The 22,417-nt window shown below is 36.1% G+C and overlaps 1 protein-coding gene across 1 annotated transcript in view; it reads right to left on the bottom strand.

The window, feature by feature from the left end:
* Positions 1–22,417, bottom strand: part of ERC2 (ELKS/RAB6-interacting/CAST family member 2) — a 252,129-nt gene that overhangs the window by 106,306 nt on the left and 123,406 nt on the right. Inside the window, exon 5 of the mRNA XM_026078857.1 lies at positions 9,578–9,652. Coding sequence (XP_025934642.1) covers positions 9,578–9,652 — 75 coding nt within the window. The remainder of the gene's footprint in view (positions 1–9,577; positions 9,653–22,417) is intronic.

Consider the following 22,417-nt stretch of genomic DNA (forward strand, 5'->3'; position numbering starts at 1 on the left):
AGGTGAGGCTGACTGGCCTGTAGTTCCCTGGGTCCTCCTTGCCCTTTTGGAAGACTGGGGTGACACTGGCTTTCTTCCAGTCCTCAGGCACCTCTCCTGTTCTCCATGACCTTTCAAAGATGATGGAGAGTGGCTTAGCAATGACATCCGCCAGCTCCCTCAGCACTCGTGGGTGCATCCCATCAGGTCCCATGAATTTGTGGGTGTCAAGTTTGCTTAAATGATCTCTAACCCGATCCTCCTCCACCAAGGGAAAGTCCTCCTTCCTCCAGACTTTCTCTCTCTGGTCTCCAGGGTCTGGGGTTCCTGAGGGCTGGCCTGAGCAGTAAAGACTGAAGCAAAGGCGGCATTCAGTAACTCTGCCTTCTCTGYATCCTTCGTCACCAGGGCACCCACCCCATTCAGCAAAGGCCCCACATTTTCCCTAGTCTTCCTCTTGCTACTGATGTATTTGAAGAAGCCCTTCTTGCTGTCCTTGACATCTCTTGCCAGATTTAATTCCAAACGGGCCTTAGCCTTCCTCGTCGCATCCCTGCATACTCTGACAACGTTCCTATATTCCTCCCAAGTGGCCTGTCCCCCTTTCCACTTTCTGTAGACTTCCTTCTTATGGTTGAGTTTTGCCAGGAGCTCCTTGCTCATCCATGCAGGTCAATTTGATATTTATTTTTAGATGTTACCTGTTCTGTCCTCAAAATATTTGTCTATAAATTTACTTATTTATTTTTAGAAGAAAGTAATAGAAAAGGTTTGACTGAAATGAAAAAATCAGATGAAATAAGATGAAAGGGGAAGAGCTCCTACTACGTCTTATCATTTTGAGAAATCACATGAATAGAAAATTACAGAAAGAAAAGTGATAAGAAAAAAAGATTTTTAAAATTTATCAGGCTTATGCACAAGCAAATAAAATAATTACTGTAGCTCTTACAGACGCTACAGTCAAACCACCTTGTTCCATCAGACTTCTTTTTAGAGATTTTTCTATCCCTATTCCTGAAGATGAAAGCAAAGCTTAAACTTCGCTGCAATTTAGGATTTAGGATGATCTGGTACTGAAATAGATTGGTATTTACATGACCTGTTTTGACATCTCAGCTGGGAGCAGTCCTCATCAAATCTCTCCAGCTAAATCTTTAAGAGTCTAGCTTTTTATTTTGTATTTGTATTTTACTCATTTTGCAAATACAGGATAGCAGAAATTTATAGCACATTAGCCTGTTATACTCTGAAAGATTCACAGAATAAAATTTATGCTTTATAGGACATATCTACTGTAACTTCTAGAGGCAACAGAGAGGTTTGTTTTTAATCAGATCTCTGCATACTGGGATTACAACTGTGTAAGAACTAGTCTTCCTATCTCCAGAAAAAAATGTCACTGTCAGCTTTTTATTAACTTCCTATTGGAACAGAAGCTGAAAACTAAAAATTCTGAAGACTAAAATCTGTTCTGGAATAATTTATCAGAAACATCACTGATGACAAGACAGGAGAGAAGCCAGATATCACCCTCCCTTCATAGGCTCTCCAAGGGGACAAAGGAGCTCTTCCTTTACTTAAGAACAATACAAGACTTGCAATTCTGCAAACCACAAGGCCGGCTGCTGGCTTGCCCAGCAAACCTGAAAATTCTCCTGTCCAGACAACTGCTGGAAAGTGAAGAACCAGATAGCTTAAAGATAATATGGGCATCCTGGAGCTCCCAATGTGTGCTGCCATGGAGGAAGTTGGGTTGGCTTACAGGATAGATAGAAAGCCAGAAGATAACTTTGCTTTCACTGGAAGTTTTGACAGAATAGGCACACTCCTTCACACATCTTCAAAACTCTAAGACTTATCTGCATTAGCAATATTCTAATGAACTAAGTGGGTCTCTGTTGAATCACAAGGAAGATTCCTTCACAGTAATATTAAGGAAGAAGCTTAGTATTAACTGGTACTAATAAACTTCTGAGTTCTTCAACAATGTGACATTTGTGCATTTTTTTCCAGTCAGTTAAAAGACAGTTCCAGTCTGTTAAAAAGACATAAGGTTCTATGGCAGGATCTGCACTATAGATCAGGGTACTAACCTACCAATCGATCCCCCTTCCAGCAGTAGCCAGTGCTTCTTTTCCTCATTGCCTTCATTAGAACAGTGTCACAGATGTTCTAGGAGAGGGATTAGGGCTATTTCTCTTCTGGACCTAACAGAAAACCATCTATTTTGGAATGTGAAACTTAATTAGCATTTTTCTTGATGCTCCTGAAGAAAATAATATTCCACAATGTAAATTAGACTGACTCTACAAATAAGTTTCCAGCAATAAGGATTCATGAATCATATGTCCACACGTTACAACAGAAGCCCTATGGTACATTTCCTGAACACTTTGGGGGGGGGGAGAAGGGGGGGCAGGGGACACGAGAGGGGGAATAGTAACCTAAAATATCTGTAAAAAATACAGCATTCTAAATACTTTACCTGTCTGTCTTTCTCTGAAATGAGGAGTAACAAATTGTTATTCCTACATAATTTCAAATGCTAGATACATTAAACCAAATGTCTGTGAAAAATTTTGCGTGTAGAACATTCAACAAGCAATCAGGAGCATGTATTTGAATTTCACATTTAATATAACTTGTATATAATATACACATGCTATCAACAGAGCATACACAACTAGTACCTTTTTTAACATTGTCAATTTAATATAGATACTAGAAGAGAAGCACAAAGAATATTCAGGTTTATTTTTGAAGACAAGAGAATGTTAAAAGTCATGCAGCCTTAGCAGTAGGAGTATATTGCACTGCAAACACACATACATGCTCTTCTAGAACCAAACCCATACCTGAAATATCAAAGCTGGATCAATATATAAAGAAGGTTCTTTCTGCAAGCAAGGTAAACCACAAATATTTTCATTCAGTTTATAGCTTACCATTTTAAAGACTTATTCTTGTTGCTATACTATATATATTTCAGGATGGTCATTAATACTCTACACTTAGGATAAGCTTTACGCCAAATCAATAGGCAATGCCTTTCCAATGTTCTCTCTCAAGTAATATCCAAGAAAAGCCAGGAACTGTCTGAAGGAAATAAGCAAGACTTTGCCCTGATTCTGGTACGCAGGAGTACTCCTTATTGAAAAGGATGGAACCATAAGAAATGTATTTTCTTTTACCCTTTTTGATTATATTAATCAGTAGTAATTAACTTTGATAATTAAAGATATCAGTGATATGGCATCGGCCTGCAAACAACGCACAAAAAAGTATTAATGAGTGCAATTGTAATTGAAGGAATGGATTTCAATGTACTAGCTTTATTTTATCCTTGACCAGCCATAGATTTAGGCACGAGAAAAAAATGGTATTTGATCACGTATATCCACAGTCACAAACTGATGAGCGACAGCTTTGATAAAACTAGTCTGGCTTCCTGTATAACACAAGTCATAAAATCACACTAATGCCGTTAAAAATACACTCTTTATTTTCATTTGCAATTGCTACCTGTAGCTTCCACACACTGTATCCTGTGATATGTTTATTTTCAGGACTAGAAAGTCCTCTCTTTTCCATAAAGATACCTCACATACATATCTCCAGACTATAATCCCTTTGGTCTTTCATTTTCTATTTGTTAAACTACACAAAATTGAGCTCCGAAAGCCCTTCATCATAAAACATTTGCTGATCTTTTTAAATATTCTGATGTCTCTTCTCTGAAGATTTCCCAGTTTATCGATATCCTATTTTTTAATCTATAGATGCTACTAATGGACACTGACTTCTAGAAGCAGCTGTGCCAGTGTCAAATATAATTAAATTCTACATTAGGCTCCCACTTATGCTCATAGAGACTGACATAAGTTTATATTTTGGACTTTGTCATTTTGTAGGACCCATATATAAAATAGAACAAATATCACAAAGTGTTTACAATGACTCATCTAGCTTTAAAATTCATTTAAACATTTAAACCAACCAATTATTATCCTCTGAACTTTATAAATAGCAAAACAGGGTCTTAATTGCATGTATAATTGTCAATAAAGTTTCCTGTAATATAATTCCAATGTCATTCAATAAAAATGGAAGATTCAGGACAAAGTGACTGCTAGAGACTACCCATGTCAAGAACAGAGTTTTAAGCAAGTGTTTAATAATTATTTCTTTAAGAGAAGTTTATGCTTTGACCTTGACCAATAAAGACACTGACTAACCCAACAGCAACCTCCACAAATATAAGGGGTTTTTATATGAAAAGTATTCTAAAAAAGCCTCATAACAGAAAACGCAAGTGTTTGTCACCTATTGAGACCCTGCAGAAGAGGAGGGGGATCATGTTTTCCAGTCCATCAGAGCCACAACGTAAGGCCCAGGAAACATTCTGCTCTACCTTTACTTTGTCTAGCCTTTTTTCCCTACTCACTGCATTAGTTACAAAGCATCTGCATCATCTGTTGTGGAAAGGACGGGAAGAATCCACTGCCTCATTAGTTAGGAAATACGGACTTAATAAGCATTACAGTGACAGAAAAACCATTCAGAATGTATCTGCAAATTTATTCAGATTAAAGACATGCTATATATCAAATAACCTGAAACTTCCATTTCACGTTGAACGAGTAGCTGACGGAAGTCATCTGGTCTAACAAGTAGGCCTGTAGCATCATCCTTTTCATCATACTTGAAAAGTTAAAAGCTTTTATCTCTAACCAAATCACTGGGGGCTCTTATATTCTTCAGAAACCTCTCATCCAAGAGAATTAGAGAGTTAGTTTATCATCTTATTCATATCAGTGACTCTTATGAGCAGACTTTAAACACCATGAATAGCATCAGAATTGTATTTTGCATTCATCAGTCACATGCCCTATAACGTGTAGTGATTGCAAGTCACTGAATTAAGATTTTGACAATATTGTGGTACGTGTTAGAGTTCTGGTGCTTTTTTCAGCAACAAGGCTCCTACATAGACTCTACATCTATAGAGGAAAATGGTCAGCAAATTATTCATCTGTCAGCCACAAATTTCAATCTAAGAAAACAGTATCCCCCAACACACATAGTATTTATCTTCACCAACTTTCGGTACAAAGAGATGGGGGAAGCTGAAGGCAGTCTGAAGCCATTTTAATCTCAAATTGTAGAGTAAGTGGTATTATCCAAAAAACCTTTAGGTTCCAGAAGCTTAGTTTGTATAAAAATTACTGTGGGCTTTTTGTTGCTGTTGTTTTGTGTTTTTAAAAATTCCAGATTTCAGAGCTAGCTATAAAGATTTGTAAACATAAAGCAAGTGCACTTTCAAACTTAATCCATAAAGGGACTAAAAAGTATGTGACATACTTGAGAAAAAAAACTAAAAAATTGATTTCTAAGCTAATGCCCTTTTTTTTTTTTTTTAGGGACCCCCACCAATCCTTTTTTAAAGATAGAGCTGAAAATACTGCTAGAAATAGTTAATGATGTCCATGAATACTGGTTCTTATGCACACAGCTCACAATCACTACAGCTGGAATTGGGTCTTCACATGTTTGATGACCTCCATGATGCAACTCGCTGAATTTAGGCAAATGTGCACTTCAAAACTTTCATCCCTGTGACTAAATCCAGGATACAGAGAGCATATTTATTGTGACCAACTTTCTATAGAATGGATCTCAGAAAATCAGGGTTGGGACCTGGGGGAACAAAACAAAAAATCCTCTTGAAGGCAAGGGTCTCAATCTAATTAAGCAAGCTTCAAAAAACAGGAGAGCTTGAGTGAATGGCAGGGAGGTTGTGCTAAAGCATCCTGCTTCCTGGGGAAACTACCCTCCTTGTGTGGACTCTGCTTCCCAGAACAAAGAAGGGCTTCTGGAGAGGGGGGTCTTTTGCAGATAGAAGGAACAGAGAGTAAAGGACTTAAGGGGAAAGAATAAGGAAAAGACTTGGGACATCTGGAAGCAAACATGTCTAAGAAACAAAAACGGAAAAATTAGGACAGGAAAGAAAGGCCTGTGCAAAGCATCTAAAAAGGCAATAGATGTCTGGGAAGAAGTAAGTAAAACTAATAGAATTAGGAGTCAGTATAGAGGATGTGATTTTTCTTTTTTTTTTTTTTTTTTTTTTAAGTAAATAGAAGATTGAAACTGGCTGAAAAGAGAGATGTAGAATAAACGGTTATGATGAAAAAAGACAACGACTTGAAAAACTTTAGGAAAGGAATCAAAAGCATGAGAGGGGACAGGAAAGGCTGGGCAAGAGAAAAGCTTTTTAGGAAAAAAACACATTGAGAAGACGTATTTGAGCTGAGAGGTGGGAGAAATGGGTATACTTCATTGGGTGAAAGGGAGGACAGTCGGGGACGGGGGACAGAAAGCATTCAGCAGCGGCAGGGGGCAGCAGCAAAACAGAGGAAAGACTAGAGGGATTGCCTACGGAGGAGGGAAGGCTGCCTCCTGGCAGGGCCTGAGGGAGCAAGGCATGGGACTCGGACCAAATCCTAATTTGAAGCGGGGGATGGAAAGGGTTGGGTGCAGTAAGGAGAAATGTATACTGCTGGGAGCCTCCGTGTGGGTGGGAGCATGGCCTCAGATTGCCATAGTAGACGGTAATCCTCTTCCTCCTTCTACCCTCAGCACTGTAGGGAAATTATTGCTTCAATGCTTCATCATTTAAAACAAATGTTCCCCATCTTTTCAAAACAAATGCTGTCTGGATTAAGACAATTTAAATTTACTCGCAAACATTCCCAAGATGGAATTTGTAATAAAAACTGCTGTTTAATCATGTGGATTTCAGCATCTTACATTTGTCCCTTTTTCTTTTCAGTATCGTCCTATTTTAGACAAGGCAACCCCAAAGGAGTGTGTGGTCATAGCAAAAGAAAGAAATGTCTGCCTCTTAGCTGAAAGGCAGCTCCACATGAGACTGCTCCAGCAACATGATTACAGCTTCACCAGTGACAAATGAAAGCCCTCATTACCAGATTTTTAAGAAGTGGAAGATCTCACCACTCTGAGCTCTCCCGGGACACAAACAGAAAAGACTCTGTCTTCAGAGACAGAGACACTGTCAGAGTAGCTGTAACTCTAGTCCTCTCCCTTCCCTTTGCCCTTTTCAAAGAGGATTTGTTTTGGTGTAGGAAGAGGAATTGTAAACTATTTTGCAACCTAACCTTTCCATTGTTAATAGCTCACATGGAAGACCACAAACAACCCTGGCACACTATCTCTGCATCCCAAAATTTTAAATTTATAGTGCTGAATATTAAGATATAAAACAAGTTTCTCAGCCAAACAGTGTGTCCTACTTTCTCAGATGCTTAGGATAACAAGTTATTGCAGAAAATACCGTGTTTTAAATTTCATAGACTCCTGAACTAGAATGAATAGAGAAGTCTAAGGGAAATATACCTCAGAATACGGAACACTGAAACTGAGGAACCTTCTCTGTTATTCACATACCCAAAGTAATTATTAAAGGTCAGATACTCTATTTATGCAGTACTGTTGTTGTAGCTGTATATTTATTGTAACGTTCAGACATGCTGAACTCATTTGCTCATAACACAAGTCACTAGCAAAATGAGGCCTTTAATTTGCACTCCTTTTAAGACAACTGAAATGAAAGACCATCATTAATGTATTTCAGGCAGTATTGCCAACCCTCACAAATTATCGACTCACAGTATTCGATATTTTTCTTAAAGACAGATTCCAGATTCACAGAATTATGCAAAAATATGACTTTTCATTTTTATTTAAAATGATTATTTTTATCTTCCATTATTGTGGGAAGAAAAGCTGGGAAATTTTCATAATATTATATATCAAAAAGAGGAATCTCTATTTAGGACTTTTAAGACAGAGGTTTCATCACATTTTGTCATATCACTCCCTAAAACACAAATTCTAGGGCTGCTGATACCATGAACATTTTCCTTAGGTTGGATGTAAAATGATGGCCAAATAACCATCAACAGAAAACTGTTTCTAAAGATTAATTAAGAAAAACACTTTACATGGGCCTTGGACATTTATTCCACTTTGGCCCACCTAAATTTTTTTTTCTTTAAGTCACCACCTTAAAAATAATGTTCAGGTATTAAACAAGGTTTAATAATGAAATTGTTTTTTGTGGGTTTTTTTTAATCAAATCCTATTAAAAAAAAAAAAAAAAGCCCTTGTCCTTATTTTATCACTCATTTTACACATTGCATTTCCAGTAAGCTGCAGAGAGCCCAGCAGTTTGTAGGCTGAAGAAAAGGTTGTCAGGATACAAAAGTAAAATAAAAACTACAAGCGAGTTTTACTGACAAAAAGAAAGACATCTCTCACCCAACAGTTAATGCTTCTATTCTGGAAAGAGAGTAGTAAGAACAGCCAGTCTTGGCAAATCACAAATACAGGTTTTAAGAGAGAAATAATGCCTTTTGAAATGCTAGGATATTGCATCAAAAAATGAATACTCTTCAGCTCAGTGTTGAACAAGCAGTAAACTATCAGCACAGACAAGAAAATCTGCCATTTATGATGCCACTGCATAGAGTTCTGTGACCACTCGCTTATGGCCTAGGTCTGACTTTGTTTATACAGATTTACCTCACTATAACTCTACCGACTTTGACGATGTATTCTTGTTATATTAGTATTATATTCCAAAATCGATCATGTTGTACATGTTTTTATTTACATATAAGTTCTAGTGCTTTTCTGTATACCTTCTGCATTATTTCTTTATTAAAACATTTGAGAGCCACTCCTGTATACTATGAGAATGAGTAGCCCATCAGAGTTAGAAATAAGTTCTATTCTTTTGCAGACAGAAATTGGCAGAATTAGCTTTCTAAATGTTTTCTAGATAGTAGCGCTCAAAGTTTGCCTGAAATGCACAACTGAGATGCTGAGATACAAATAACTGAGAAGCACTGGGCATCTAGCTTTAAACTGACGTGCTAGAACTCTTAACAGGCAGGACTTGCCTCCTTTATAATTAAAATTATCCTCACGTCCTATAGGAAGGAGTTGCAAAAAAGACAAAAAAAGGAAAAAGGGGAAAAAGGGGAAAAGGGGGAAAAAGGGGAAAGCTCTTACTAGGCTTTGTGCAATGTTGAAAGGGTAGTGAATGTATACTGCATAAATATTTTCTGCTATATACAGATTATTTCTCATAATCTCATTTCTAAAATACAAAATCTAGTGTGTCAGCTTGTTCATCAACAAATCAGTCAAATTTCTTTTATATGAAGCTGGCTGTTTAGGGAAACAATGGAAAAGAGGCAAACATTTATCAAGAAAGTCTTTCAAAGGAGATGCATTCTTCCTTCTGAGGCAAAGAATGTCTTTACAACTTTACTCGGATTATATTTTCAAGTTACAGGCCTAAGGATTTCATCTAATCATTAGCTCTGGGATATTTTAAACACTGACAATGATTTTGGAGTAAAGATGGGAGAAAGAAATACTGACTATTCCTAGCTTCACAACAAAAGAAGTTAAAAAGTAAAAGAAAGCACTTAATGCTTTAATATTAAAAGTTATAAACTGAGTTCCAACTAAAAAAAATAACGTATAGGAAAACATGCAAAGACCATACCTTCATTTCAATAACCGTCTGAAGAGCTTTTGTCTTTGCTGGCTCAGGCTGTAGTTGGGTTCTTCTATGTAATTCCTGCGGAGGGACACGATAGAAATAAGCTTGGCGACTCATCTTTCCATTATTTTATCACTCATATGAACGCATTGCAGCAAATTAAAAGTCTGATGATTAGAAGCACATAACTCCAAATGCTACAGGTGCTTCCTTCTCTATAATCCTGCTGGCATCACTGCAGTCCCTATCTTATATTACAGTCAACTCTGCCAGCACATGCGCTATTTCTGAAACCTCTATCAATAATTAATGTCAACCGTGACAAAGCCAGCAAGTAATCTTAGTCCAAATACAATGCTGCTGCTTCTGCCCAGACATCAAATCATAATTCACTCAATTGATTTACTAATTCAAACACTGTTAAGAGTCATTCAAAATCTTTTCTGTAAGTTTCTTCTTTGTTTTTCCACTGATACCTGAAATAAGCAATTTAAAGACATTATATTTAAATTTGACATTTTAAGGATAATAATTATATAGTGGGTTGATGCAGCACCCGCTACAGTATCTATTACAATTCAGTTTTCACAATTGCACACTATTTTTTCTGCAGCTTAAACCACAGGTAACAGAAAAACTGATTGCAATCATTAGAAAAGACATATAATCCACAGAAGACATTAAAGTCTCCTGGTCTTTATGAACAAAAAAGAACACAGATTGGTAGCACTTGGTCTTTTATAAAACATAGGAGTTGTACCTTACACTGAAGTATCTCAGTTAAAAAAAAAAAGGGGGGGGGGAAGATATCTACATAGAGCAATGTAGAGCTGTGATGATTCATCATCATAATTTAAAAATTTGATGAAGCTTCTACCTCTCCCACAACCTGTCTGGGCAGTTTATTAGAAAGCAAAACCAAAAGATTTAAACAAGGTTTGCCTCTAAAGGACAGGAGTCCTGTGGTAGGTTCTTTCTCACCCTGCTCTTTTTATACCCCAAAAGTCTACATACACATTCAAGCTAACTTTATAACTACAAAAAATATAGTTATGCCTGACAGGCTGAGAAGCCGGGTTGATTCTCCAGAATGACATAGTTGGGCTGCCCCAGAACCTGAACTATTTTCTCAGGAGTGCCACAACGCAAAGTGTACACGTGTCTTCCAAATTATGCTCCTCTCACATCACCCCTATAAATTCAAAAAGAACATCAACAAAAAAGATAATGCCATGGTCCTAATAGGTCTTTATTTCTGTCTCACAAATCCCCTTTTCCTGAGTGAAACAAATAATGTGCAATTTAACGATTGCTTGACAGAGACCTAAAATCACAAATATAATTTACACATTTGATGCACATTTCACATTTTTTATTCTGTTCCCCTCAGCCTACCCTAGCACATTCTGGATCTCACCTACCTTATAACATGCAGGCTTAAAGTTCTTTTTTTTTTTTTTTTTTTTTTTTTTTTTTTTTTTTTTTTTTTTTTTTTTTTTTGTTAATCAGGATCAATCAATCAGGTTCTTGCTCTTGCTTAAACTAACTACTACTGATAATCAAACAACATCTTCATAAAAATATACTCAGAGTATTTTGTGGTTTCATATTTTAAAGTAACTGAATAAGAGACAAGTCCTGTGTGTTCCATTTAACTGAACACAGATTGCTTAATCAACAGTAACTAAAAGACTACATGAGAAGAAAGATGCCAATTTTTGCAATAATTCATGTAATTTAAATTCTTCTCCCAGAAAAGGAAAAATTATTTTACAATAGGAGGTTTTCCAAGTAAAGAGTAAAAAAGTAAGAGAAACATATTATATCTCATTTTTTTGGTCAATTGTATTTCTTAGCCCCACTCTTCTGACAGGAGATGCGTCTCTGTAAGACAGTAATTCATCATGATCTACATTTACATGGCAAAAAAATACTCTTACCATATCCAAAATAAAATATTCTCCAAATCCTAGTTTTTATAGTCAAAAGAATAATTTCATGCATAAAGCAAATAAGAAATGTAGCACATGACAGGACCTAATATCAAGAGATCTATCCAGAAATTGTCATGTTTGGCAAAATGCCATGCATTTTCGGTTAAAAAGAAAGAAGCTTTCCATAGCTATCACAGAAAATTCTCTATATGCAGAATCTGAGGTCAATGCTTATGATCCATGGGACTACAGTTAAGTATTCAAGTTATGGTCAAATGGTGGGTAAACTAAGACCATTTAGATCATACCAATCAATTTGGTCTCATTTTTCAAACTCTGTTCGTGATCTTAGTCTGCAAACATTTTGAGCCATGACCAGTTTTTCGTTCCATATTTTTACAGGCGCTGGCAATGATACTCTAGTCAATGACTGAGGCTCTTAAGAACCCTGGTAATATAAAACACATCATTATTATTACAAAGAAGAGGAAGAAAGAGTCGGATACACACTGTCCTGCCTTTTGTATTTTCCCCACTCTCTGCAGTTTCCATAAAGGGGATGCACAAAAACATAACAGCTAAATACATTGTTAAATTAGACGCTGGCCTGAAATAGCCTATTAACTAAAATTTTGATAAAACACAGTACTGTCTAGAAGCGTCAGATAGGTGCAAGCATTAAAATACGTATGTAAAGTTAAGTAGACCTGTATGTTTTAAAAGTTATTACATTATATATTAAATATATATGTACATATACATATTTTTAAACTACTTCTATTTATAAAATTAGAAATACTGTTGTCGTGTTATTGAACTTTTAAGAAAAAGCAATACCCAAATGGTCCTTTATCCTTGTTTTTTGCATTTACAACTAATTCTCCACATCACAGAAAGAAAGAAACCTTTGCAAACCACCTATACAGAGGAAATCTCTCAATCACCAGCTGGTTGTCTCAGCAGGCCACTGAAAATGAAACAAGTACATTCACTAAGCAAACGTTTTAAAAAATAAGAGTATGTCATAGATTTGTCATATAGTTCTACAAAAGTCATGGAAAAATACTTGGCCAGTCATACCACTATCTGATCAGCAAAAATTACAGCTAATTCTAAGACCAGACTTTGCTCCCCAAGGCCACATAAAGTGAGCTGGAATATAAACAGGATTCCATACATTACCCAGGGAGACAAACCAGAGTTTCCACCCCCTTAGCCAAAGATGAATAGACTGCCACAGAGGAGTACTCCTAGATGTCTATCATAGCATGTAGCCTTGCCTCATAATACTTTTCCTGTTTGCTTTATGAATCAATCTGATGCTGGCTGACTTAAAAGTTTCTCTTCTCTATCCCTGATGGTGAAAGGCAGCAGACTTTAGTATTCTGGAGAAGATCAGAAAATGACTCCCACTTTATTATTGTGTGTGTGGTTTTTCTTCCAATCCCATAAGGCTGAATTCTTGAATTATGTTGTTCTATGTATACATTTTTTTATTTTGGGGTACTGATTCAAGGAGATACTTTTGGTACCACTTTATGTGCATGACACGCTATATTCATTGTTTTACTATCTGAGCTCATCTGGAGGGTTTGTAATTTGCCTCAATAGCTAACCAAGAGATATTCTGATCATTTTGTGAAGTCATTATAGCCTAAAGAAACCAGATTTCTAATCCATTACATCATTTTTGGAATGATGCTGTTTTGTCTTTCTAACTTCTCTTAATAAAAAGAAGAGGGAGCCTACTTTTTTTTTTTTACACCATAATGAGAGTTTCTTTTAGACTGATCTGAATTGATTGGAATGCTTCATACTTATTTCCATGATAAAGTACTTGTGCTACCATCCCTCAAAGTACTTCTGCTATCAACCGTCAAGATCTATACTTCTAATCTCTCAGTAGTTACAAAATTATACTTTCTTATATCCTCCATCTGTATCGCTGCAATCACTAGTACTTCTTACTAACCACTTTGTACATATAAATTAATTATAATTCTGCATAATCAGATGTAGCATATCACATTATTAGCGCTGGGATTTTATGATGATGCTTAGTTGTCAAGGTGATCAATGCCCCCACACAAAATCGACAGGTAATCAGCTCTCTTCACATCCACTGAAGTTTCTAATTTACTCCAATATTCTTTACTTTTACAGTAAAATGAGACATAAACCAAAACTGGCTGTTGCTTTCTCCTTCTACACATTTCTGGGATGTTAGAGCAGCAGCTTGTATTGGCCTCGAGACCCTGAGTTTAACACACAATTTTACCACTAACTTAGACACCACAAAATACCAAGAGGAGGCAGTTCATTCATACACTTCCCAAAATAACGGTGGAAGATGAGGTCTGTTCTTTTGTTCAGAAATTGATAAAAAGACCTTGCAAGATCTTATCATCACTGACTGCTATCCAACACCCGCATTATTTAGAATGGTCTGAACTTAATACTAACTAAAAACAACACCAAAACAAAACTGCCTTTTTATCCTAGCTTTATTTTAAGACACTTCATGACTTGGCTGCAGGAAAGCAAGGATATTAAGAACTGATCTTCCTTTTATTCCAATGTATTTTACAGAGGTTTCTAAGACTTCAGTGACCGTGTTTTGTTCTAATCAGATGAGATTGAACTGAAACTCTTAAATAAAGGACTACATCAATGCGGTTAATACCATTCAAGACTTTACCTTCTATTTATATAAAAGCTGCCTAAAATAGCATTACACAAAGTGGTAGAAAGGACTCTCACAGAAAAACAAGCAGTTTCGGGACAGCATCCAACCCATCAAACTACCAGTGAATGCCTGCAATTTCCAGAGGTGGTAATCTGCGGATTAAGGAACAGAAGGAAAATAGAGTAAGACAGAAGATTTTTAAAAATAACACAAAATTCAAGATGTATGAAAAATAAAGAGCTAATAGGAAGATATCAGAATCAAAAAATATTGGAAGAAGAAAAATGGATGATTAAAGATGGCAGCAACTATACTTACGACAACATAAGAACAGAAGAGAGAAACTATTGTGTCAGTAAATCTAGCTTCCTATATTCCCAGGTAAAACACACAAATCCGTAAATCACAGCAGGTATTGTACAGGAGCTGCTAGTTCTCTCAAACATCTCATGAAGCAGGTGGCTTCCATTCCCCTGGCAAAGAAAGCATTTGTAATGCTTCTACATGACCAGCTTGTCTAAAATTTAATATTTAAATCAGCAGTATTTTAACATTTTGATCAATTATTTCATTTAACTAAAAGCACAGTGACTTATCTAAAATGTCTATTTAACTGCAGTATTTCTTGAGCCAAAAATACCATTAGAAAGACTGATCAAACTCAATTTAACCAGAATGCTACAAAAATGTAACATAAAGGAATTAATTTATTTGTAACATATAAGCATATCTTCTCTTTCCTGTTTTCTGTCCCTTCCTACTATCTCCAACCAAAATGCTATCATAATAATTCAATTCAGGTGAAAGCATATTTAAGCAATTACAATCTATTTTTTTAATATATCCTTCTGGAAACTATAAATTAACAGCACTGAAAATTTCCATGCCAGACCCCAACATGTAGGGAGGAAAAAAAATGTATTTTTTTTTTAGGAAGGATTCCAAAATCGCATTGCCATTGGTCTTCTTTTAAAGACCCAGTTCTATAGGTAACTGAGCTCTGTGAGAACCTGTTAAGGAAATTTTGTCAAATGAAAAAGAATTTTTTTTTTTAATTTGGAGAAATGAAAGTTTGGATGCAAGCATATGAAATGAAAAATTGGGGGAAATGATGAAGGGTTGATAGCTCTATGAGTTCTGTAGCAGAAAAAAGTTACTTTGCATAACTGCTTTATTTAAATTTATGAAGTTTTCAGTTCAGCAAAATCCTCAGACGCATGCCTAATTATCTCTCTGTTTAGTGAAGTACTTGTGCATTTTCTGATAAACAGGCAAATATGAGTTTTGCTGAATATGGAAGAACACAGACATAAGTTGCAGGAATCAGAGCCCACCAATATAAAGTATAAAACACACATCAATACTCCAGCACAGCAGATAAGTCTAGCAATAATCCCACAGGCCTCTGTATTACTCTGTTCTGACACCACTTCTTGCCTAAATTAGAAAACTAAATTAGGTGTGTGGAGAAGGGTAGAAAGGAGGGAGGAAGAGTTTTTACACAAGGTCAAAACCGCTGTACTGTATCACCATCCTTTTTTTTTTTTTTTAACAGCTATCATACATCCACATATTCCCAAATTCATGCATAAAGCAAGGGCGTATGAAATGTTTTACCTACATGCCTAAAGACATACATCAAGGGGAGAAAAAAATGTGAGCATTAAGAAACTCAGCTTTTCTTTGACTTGTATATCAAAAACACCTTCAAACAACCACATGTGTTCTCATACTGGAAGAGTGTCCTCTGGCAAGAGACCACATATAAAAAGGTTTAACTGAAAAGATTTGTGTATGGAACTTGAAATGCATGTGGGACAATTTAGTTTCTAATTGAAAGCACATAAAACATTTCCTGAAAGGAGCTACTGAAACTCTACTTTCACCAGAATTTTTGACAATTTATTTCTTTTCCTTGTAGAAGAAATAGAATGTCTAGAGGATTATTTCTTTTTTGTCCAAGATTTTTTAATCCTTTTTCCCCTTACCAAAATTATTTCTCAAAAGTATGGAGGGAAATGTTATTACTTTGCAAATATCCTTAGATAAAGAAACTGGACTGTAAGTAGTTTCATCTCTTCTCTTTGCTGCTTCTTCCCTGTTCAGAAGATATAGTTTGAAGAATCTTTTTAATAAAGTTGTAAAGGAAAGAAATATCATATCAGTCTTACGACAAAAAGGGTGATACAATAACAACTGCTGCATCATACTGAACTTCCACCTTAGCAGGTACTAAGGACAGACTTCCTTAGCTCCTGTGATCATAAGGATACAGTCCAACCTTAAAAGGGGAAAGTCAAAGCAAAGGTTACCGAATATGATCCTAAGAGCGAGAACACAGAACTGTGATGCAAAATGCTGTCTGCCAGCTGTTCACGGATTCAAAAACATTTTTAAGCACATACTGTACTAGGGGATAAGGTGTTACAAGCAGGGCCAACACATAGAGCTTATGGTGCTATGGCTCAGTTCACACATAGTCACCTTGTTATTTCATAGCACATTATCTAAATGGCAAGTTTCTAGACCGCCCAAGTGTAGCGCGCATGTAAAATAAACAAATTCTACAACAGTAAATTCTACAATCAGTTTTCTGATTGGAAATCAGAAGAGGAAAACAGACACTTTTCCAATAGCCCTTCTCCTATTCAAGTAACTACTGTCCTGCCAGTTTCCCCAAACAAGCTGAAACATTAAGAGGTACAACTATCCCATCCTAGGAAAGCTCCAAGACAGGATAATATCCATTTAGTGATTTCCCCACCTCCCACCCCAGGCACACAACCCTACACACACAATCCTATTGTTGAAGGTTTTTTCCCCATCTATGCTCCTCTTCAGCCCAAATCCGGGTGAAAAACCAGTTTCACTGTTACTTCTTAAATGGAAGCAAAACAACACTATCAAAAATTAAATCAAACTCAATTATTCAAAGCCAAAAGTACTACATATTTCAAGGCCTTTGCTGGACAGAGCTCCTAAATTTGCTGTGAAAAATATGCTGCTGATCTTTTTATAGAAATCACTTTAAAAAAAAAGAAGAAGAAGAAAAGAAAAACTAAGCATTGATATATCAGTTCTTGATTGGGGAAGGCACTCCAAACAGCCTGGACCAGTCAAGGAAAAGCGTTGGCATTCCTTGTGAGATGCACATCCCTGTGCTGCAGTAATACTTTAAATTTAATTAGCAAGGGATTTTTTTAATTTTGAAAAGCAGCACTTCATAATAGTAACTACTAATATCCATACTTGCTACTTACTTATTTACTGCTTTGCTGTTATTGTTCTGGCTTACCTTTTAGTGTATCTTTTATTTTCTCTTTTGCTTTAACATTGGCTCAGTAAGTAACTAGCTAAAATAACTTATGGTTTTAATTTTCAGTTTCTTAATCCTCCAGAAAGTACTTTTCTAAATATGGGTGGGTTTTACTTATATGCATTTAAAATTACTGCTGTTTAAGCTATTTATTATTTAGACATCAGGCCTTAATCAACAAAGCCAACAATCAGAGCCAAAAAGACTTCAGATGTGCAAGTTCCTTGGCGCTTTGGTATAGGAAATTAATTTTTTTTATGCAAACAAAAATTTGTGATATTCTGAACCTTCTACAGTATTGGAATCGTTCAACTTGAATCATGATTAGAGGTAAGATATTTTACCTTTATAGTCTTTGATATGAAAGTGGAACTTGCTACTCTTCTAAAATTATCCTCCCCACTGATTATCCTCCCTCATTTCTAAACACCTGACTTACTCTACTCTTCATGTATTTAGATCAGTTAATTAAAAAAAAGAAGTGTTTGTGGGAAAGTCACCCCAGCCTCTGGAGTTTTCTATCTGAGAGGAAGTGGCCCAACTGGACACCTTTGGCAGAGGCCAGTCCTATAATTATTTGAAACTTATTTGTTTACGAGCAAAAAGCATTTGATAGTTGGAAGCAAACTACTTTTAGATTTTAAATTGGGGGGGGGGTGTTTGGTTGGGTTTTTTAGAATTTATCATTTTATTTTCTGTTAATGATCTGAATTTGCTGGATAGTTAATCATAAAGGTGAACAGAAATATTCAAAATAATTTCTATATATTACATTAACTTTGTATAATCAAGCTTATCACTTCTACTAATTGTATAGCCATTATTATGACCAACTAATCACTGGTAATTTGCTAGCACACTACAATCTCTGAGATATTGCAGAATTTCCTTACTCTTCAGAATGAAAAGCAGACCTAAAGTCCCATTAGTCCAAAAGCAGACAGCGGTAAAGAGCAAATGCATAGGAAAGAATAAACAAAACAACACAAATATAAAAAACCCTTTCCCTGGAATACCTTTCAGTTCATGACTTAGGGTCTCTCTGGTCAGGAGGCTGCATCCAAACCCTTGTGTTAATAACTCTCACTGGACGTACTTCCCACACATTTGTCTAGGAAATAAATCACTTCTCATACTGCAATGTGATGAAAATTGCCTTTTGACAGAGGATTACTGAATGTCTTTATAACTTCTGATCACTTGTGTTTATTGCTCTTCAGACACAACAGCAAATGGGAAATGGAGCAATTTACTACGAATGTGAGTTGAGACAAATTAGCATTTCTGTATCTCAAAATAAAAACACCTTTCAAAGCAACTGCTTTAGGTTCCTCTCAGAAGAAGCTATTCTTCAGTAAATATGCCATAATAAAATAGGAGTACCTGAGGTTCTGCTACAGTATATGAAATGTCCACATCAAAATGCCAAAGGTGAGATTGTAGCCTAAAAATTGCATCATATTCTCCCAGAGGGAGGTACAGGCTGCAGAGTTTTGTCCACATCAGTGGCCAGTGTGGCAGAAAATTCCAGGCACCAAAGTCCAACTTCTGTAGACTGCCATGATATTTTTATATCACATGCGCCTTCGCACACCTGAGTTCAGTGTGGCTATACCAAATTCTGTTAAAAAGTTACATACTTCTTTTTAATTCCAGCTGTCACTGTAACAGGCACAGCACCTGGTACAATGTGCCTACTTAACTTTTGTTAAATATACTCTGAAGCCCATATTGAGTTAGTGTCTCGTTCCTTTGTTCTTTCTGGAGATGTAAATGCACATTCTCTCCCTCTCTCTGTCTCCCCACAAGTCTCTGGTTTGCAATTTAATGATTTCATATTTTTCTGAGACATGGAAGAAAAAGAGAAGATTGCAAAAGAATCTGCTGCCACAGGCCCATAGACATTTTATAGTTAGTAACTTATACTTACTTAGATTTTTTTTATATTAAATACATTATATTGTCTTACTGGCAAAAATAATCTTTTGTCTTTGTGTCACTCATTTCTTTAGATGAGTTCAGCTCTTTCAAGTTATACATGTCACACCTACAGACCTACACAGCCATGTAGATTTTATAATATACACATTCTATTTTTAGATCTTAAATATTTCAAATTACGAAAAATAGTGAAACAGACACAAATCAATTTTAAAGAAAATAAGGTTATGAATAAGATGCATTAAAACTTAAAGGAAAGTTCACAAATATAACATTTTTTAAATCATATTGATTCTTTTTTGCCACATTATCAGTTAGATGCCAACTCACTGCTGAACCACTGCAGCCAAAAATTGCTATCTGCTATATTGCACTTACATAGGGAGCTTTTCTAATGAAATTTGATGACTCATTATGAAATTTTAATTGATGAACAGAAGGAAATAATACTATGACATCAGGAGGGAAAGAGAGTCAACAACGTCAAACACCACCACTGGTATGCATTCCTTTTCTGCCTAATAGTATTTATATTTTCATCATCTCCAGAGTGCCACTTCAGGGAGCACATATCAGCTTAGTAAAATAAAGACTAACATCAACATCAGGATTTTCTAGTACCATGAAAAACAAAACAGAATCAGCTGTAGAGCTACCATGCAGAAGTATCAAGTCACCTGAAATTTAATAGAGCAACACATTTGTTTTATTATAAATAAAAATTAAAGGCCTACACAATATTTAGAAAAGAAACACAGATATTCATTCATGGTAGAGCTATTATACTTTCTTTATATTTGACGAGTCCAGTGAAATTTTATTAAAAACATCACTAAATACAATACACATTTGCAACAAAATACCATTGCCAAAAAAGCTTTTTTGATAATTAAATGTGAATAATTACAACTGCAAGCCTTTCAGGACGAACTTTGTAATGTTCAGATACTAGGCCTTCATATGAAGAGACGCTGAGCACCTTATTGCACGTAGCCTAAAATAGGATAAATACAAATGACTAGTCTGCAAATTCTCTTCAGGTAACGATACATAGGACAGAAGAATGTCAATAATTATGAGTTTAAGATGACAGTAACAGACCTAGATAATCTGAAAGCATAGGAAGGGAAAAAATACATGGCCGTCAACATTTTCACTATCAAAAACAAAGGTCCAGTGGTGAAACTAAAAACAACATGGTAAATAATTTTTAAAAAGGGAACTTGAATGATGGTAAGTAAACGTTAGTGAGTTCCACCAATCTAATTAATATGTAGCAAAATATTAATTTCCTATAGCAGATAGAAGCACTATAAACACAGAAGTTTAGTCCCGTGAATAAATCACAATTGTATTATATAGCTAAGGGTTCCAGACGCACATAAGCACTTCCAAGAAATACATTTTATAATTGTCACATTTGAAAAAAATTTGCTATCAGTCTGTTTAAAAGGTTCTTTTCATGAGCTAAAATACTAGCTATTCCATTAACCTGAAAAATTAATTTTAATTATTTTTCTCTTTAAACTGTAATAATTTACAGTTTATGAAAAACAGACATTTGCGGAAGGTGACAGTATTTCTTGATCCTATAAGGCAGGAAGTCAGAACGCTCATGTGTCTCGGAACCACAAAACACGCACCCTGCACCCGGACGGGGATTGCGAAGGAGGATCCGAGCACGGCTCACAAGAACGATGCAAAGGGCATCCTGGTGATCTGCCAACCACTTTATGGGTTGTGGGCATGTCTGACACTGGCCTGGACATGCAGCTAAACGACTCATCAGCGTCAGCCTCAGCAGCACCCAACTCACCTGCTTCCTCCCCTGCAGGGGGCTCAGGTTAACCAGAAAACCCTGCACTATCAGAGCTTGGCTCTCAAGTCACGGCACCAACCTGTGGCTCTGTGGAGTGGCTGGAGGGCAGGCTCACACCTCCTTCAGGACCTGGACTAATACAAAACCTTCCAGTCATTTTTTCCCTGTACTCCTTGGTCTAATGAATGCTATCATCTAACAGAAATCTTTTTTTTTTATTTAAAATGCAGTTCCCTGTAGCAACAGATTTTCCTGAAGCTACAAACCTACTCTCCAGAGTTGAAAGATTAATGCTCTGCGGTTTTGTTTTCACAGACATCTATATTTATATTGTATTTAGATTTTAGTATCTCCAAGACGGGAACTTGTTGTTGTTGTTGTTTTATATATCATCTGAACAAACAAGACCTGTATTTTAAAACATAATTATAAAAACAGTTATCACATTGTCATATAACAGAATGGCATAAGCTCTCAATAACTAACACAATGACCTCCTCTAAATATTTAGGTGAATTTAACCCCTACATTTCCAAGTAGTTAATAAAAGTTCAGGTAAAAGTGTTCGACTGCTGGATCAAATTAACACATAAAAGCATTTCTTAAGTACTAATTTCTATATACATAGAAATCTTTTTCTAATACAACATATAAACACGAATATTCTTCAGTTGGCTTGTTTTAATTCCACTGCCATACATGTGCAATGTACTATTATTTTGAATTAAATAACTGTATATACTTTTATGGATGACATAGTAGTAAAAAGGACCACGGATGGATACAAAAGCTACACAGCTGTTACTACTATAAACTTTTTATGTCATATTTGTTTCAGAATAACGGTAAAGTCAGCTCAAGGCTTCTCAGTTACATGTATTTCAGGCGATCTTTATGGAGAAGAAAAGGTTTGAAAGAGAGTAACCAGCAAAGCCAAGTGCTTAAGGTTCTCTTCTGCCCTTTCCCAGGCCACCCTTCTTCCCAAGATCACCTTCTTCTATTTTACATGGAGTACAGGACCATGTATGCCCACTTCCAGCCCAGAGGTAGTGCAAGGACCCCAATTCCCACCAAAAGCAGCTTTCTCTTCCCTGACACTTCTCCTTTCTCCTCAGAAGCCCCATTCACCCTCTTGTTCTCATGCTTT

This window comes from Apteryx rowi, unplaced genomic scaffold (genome assembly GCF_003343035.1).
Source record: "Apteryx rowi isolate R43461 unplaced genomic scaffold, aptRow1 scaffold_49, whole genome shotgun sequence".
NCBI lineage: Eukaryota > Metazoa > Chordata > Aves > Apterygiformes > Apterygidae > Apteryx > Apteryx rowi.